Raw genomic sequence first — 3,106 nt, forward strand, 5'->3', positions numbered from 1 at the left:
GGGTTCCCAAGCTGAGGGACGGCCCCCGCACGGAGCCTCTTCCTAAAGATGACGTCCCCCCTGCGCTCCCACCAAGAAACCCCCTCCCCCCTCTCCCCCTCCTGCCCCCCCGAGGCCCCCCCAGGCCCCGAGACGTCAACCTGTTCACCCCCGAAGTGGACCCTCCCAAAGTGGGCCCTTCCAAAGTGGACCCTCCCAAATTGGGGCTGAACTACGACAACATCAACGACTCGCTGTCCCGACTCAACGGAGGCCGGCAGGGGTCGCGGGGCCGCAAGACCAATGGGGACCAATCAGGGAAGCCCGTGGCCCGGAGTAAGACCCTCCCCCCTCAAGTCCCGCCCCGGACCTACGTCCCCGTCGCCCCGAGCAACAGGGGGCAGCGCCGGGTGTCTGCAGACCCGGTACACATTTATGACTTTATTATTATTAATATTTGTATTAAACGTATTCTTATTTTTATTATTATGAATAATAATGTTATTTACATTTCATTCATCCAGCTTCCGTCCTGATCTTACTGCCAGTTAGTTTACATCAAGCTCCACACGATGTTCACGATGTTCATTATGAGAGGCTGGTCCCTCTACGCCGAACTGATGTGGTCTAGTGTCTGTGCTGGTTCTCTGAGGAAGGGTTTGATGTTTGAATTCATTGTTGGTGTATTTGTAAAGTAAACATTCAGACCAGTTGGACAGTAAACAGTCAGACCAGTTGGACAGTAAACAGTCAGACCAGTTGGACAGTAAACAGTCAGACCAGTTGGACAGTAAACAGTCAGACCAGTTGGACAGTAAACAGTCAGACCAGTTGGACAGTAAACAGTCAGACCAGTTGGACAGTAAACAGTCAGACCAGTTGGACAGTAAACAGTCAGACCAGTTGGACAGTAAACAGCCAGACCAGTTGGACAGTAAACAGTCAGACCAGTTGGACAGTAAACAGTCAGACCAGTTGGACAGTAAACAGTCAGACCAGTTGGACAGTAAACAGTCAGACCAGTTGGACAGTAAACAGTCCAGACCAGTTGGACAGTAAACAGTCAGACCAGTTGGACAGTAAACAGCCAGACCAGTTGGACAGTAAACAGTCAGACCAGTTGGACAGTAAACAGTCAGACCAGTTGGACAGTAAACAGTCAGACCAGTTGGACAGTAAACAGTCAGACCAGTTGGACAGTAAACAGTCAGACCAGTTGGACAGTAAACAGTCAGACCAGTTGGACAGTAAACAGTCAGACCAGTTGGACAGTAAACAGCCAGACCAGTTGGACAGTAAACAGTCAGACCAGTTGGACAGTAAACAGTCAGACCAGTTGGACAGTAAACAGTCAGACCAGTTGGACAGTAAACAGCCAGACCAGTTGGACAGTAAACAGTCAGACCAGTTGGACAGTAAACAGCCAGACCAGTTGGACAGTAAACAGTCAGACCAGTTGGACAGTAAACAGTCAGACCAGTTGGACAGTAAACAGTCAGACCAGTTGGACAGTAAACAGTCAGACCAGTTGGACAGTAAACAGTCAGACCAGTTGGACAGTAAACAGTCAGACCAGTTGGACAGTAAACAGCCAGACCAGTTGGACAGTAAACAGTCAGACCAGTTGGACAGTAAACAGTCAGACCAGTTGGACAGTAAACAGTCAGACCAGTTGGACAGTAAACAGTCAGACCAGTTGGACAGTAAACAGTCAGACCAGTTGGACAGTAAACAGCCAGACCAGTTGGACAGTAAACAGTCAGACCAGTTGGACAGTAAACAGCCAGACCAGTTGGACAGTAAACAGCCAGACCAGTTGGACAGTAAACAGTCAGACCAGTTGGACAGTAAACAGCCAGACCAGTTGGACAGTAAACAGTCAGACCAGTTGGACAGTAAACAGCCAGACCAGTTGGACAGTAAACAGTCAGACCAGTTGGACAGTAAACAGCCAGACCAGTTGGACAGTAAACAGTCAGACCAGTTGGACAGTAAACAGCCAGACCAGTTGGACAGTAAACATTCAGACCAGTTGGACAGTAAACATTCAGACCAGTTGGACAGTAAACATTCAGACCAGTTGGACAGTAAACAGCCAGACCAGTTGGACAGTAAACAGCCAGACCAGTTGGACAGTAAACATTCAGACCAGTTGGACAGTAAACAGTCAGACCAGTTGGACAGTAAACATTCAGACCAGTTGGACAGTAAACAGTCAGACCAGTTGGACAGTAAACAGCCAGACCAGTTGGACAGTAAACAGTCAGACCAGTTGGACAGTAAACAGTCAGACCAGTTGGACAGTAAACAGCCAGACCAGTTGGACAGTAAACAGTCAGACCAGTTGGACAGTAAACAGTCAGACCAGTTGGACAGTAAACAGTCAGACCAGTTGGACAGTAAACAGTCAGACCAGTTGGACAGTAAACAGTCAGACCAGTTGGACAGTAAACAGCCAGACCAGTTGGACAGTAAACAGCCAGACCAGTTGGACAGTAAACAGCCAGACCAGTTGGACAGTAAACAGTCAGACCAGTTGGACAGTAAACAGTCAGACCAGTTGGACAGTAAACAGTCAGACCAGTTGGACAGTAAACAGTCAGACCAGTTGGACAGTAAACAGTCAGACCAGTTGGACAGTAAACAGCCAGACCAGTTGGACAGTAAACAGTCAGACCAGTTGGACAGTAAACATTCAGACCAGTTGGACAGTAAACAGCCAGACCAGTTGGACAGTAAACAGCCAGACCAGTTGGACAGTAAACAGCCAGACCAGTTGGACAGTAAACAGTCAGACCAGTTGGACAGTAAACAGTCAGACCAGTTGGACAGTAAACAGTCAGACCAGTTGGACAGTAAACAGCCAGACCAGTTGGACAGTAAACATTCAGACCAGTTGGACAGTAAACAGTCAGACCAGTTGGACAGTAAACAGTCAGACCAGTTGGACAGTAAACAGTCAGACCAGTTGGACAGTAAACAGTCAGACCAGTTGGACAGTAAACAGCCAGACCAGTTGGACAGTAAACAGTCAGACCAGTTGGACAGTAAACAGCCAGACCAGTTGGACAGTAAACAGTCAGACCAGTTGGACAGTAAACAGCCAGACCAGTTGGACAGTAAACAG

At 48.4% G+C, this 3,106-nt stretch overlaps 1 protein-coding gene across 1 annotated transcript in view; it reads left to right on the plus strand.

Annotated features, from left to right (window-relative positions):
- Positions 1 to 282: 282 nt before the first annotated feature.
- LOC139433588 (uncharacterized protein DDB_G0290301-like) overlaps positions 283 to 3,106 on the plus strand; it is a gene marked incomplete at its 3' end in the record, with an annotated part of 6,377 nt that continues 3,553 nt past the window's right edge. The window contains exons 1-3 of the mRNA XM_071202656.1: positions 283 to 404; positions 675 to 968; positions 1,018 to 3,106. The exon at positions 1,018 to 3,106 is cut by the window's right edge and continues 800 nt beyond it. Of these exons, the coding sequence (XP_071058757.1) occupies positions 283 to 404; positions 675 to 968; positions 1,018 to 3,106 (2,505 nt within the window). The remainder of the gene's footprint in view (positions 405 to 674; positions 969 to 1,017) is intronic.

This window comes from Pseudochaenichthys georgianus, unplaced genomic scaffold (assembly GCF_902827115.2).
Source record: "Pseudochaenichthys georgianus unplaced genomic scaffold, fPseGeo1.2 scaffold_679_arrow_ctg1, whole genome shotgun sequence".
NCBI lineage: Eukaryota > Metazoa > Chordata > Actinopteri > Perciformes > Channichthyidae > Pseudochaenichthys > Pseudochaenichthys georgianus.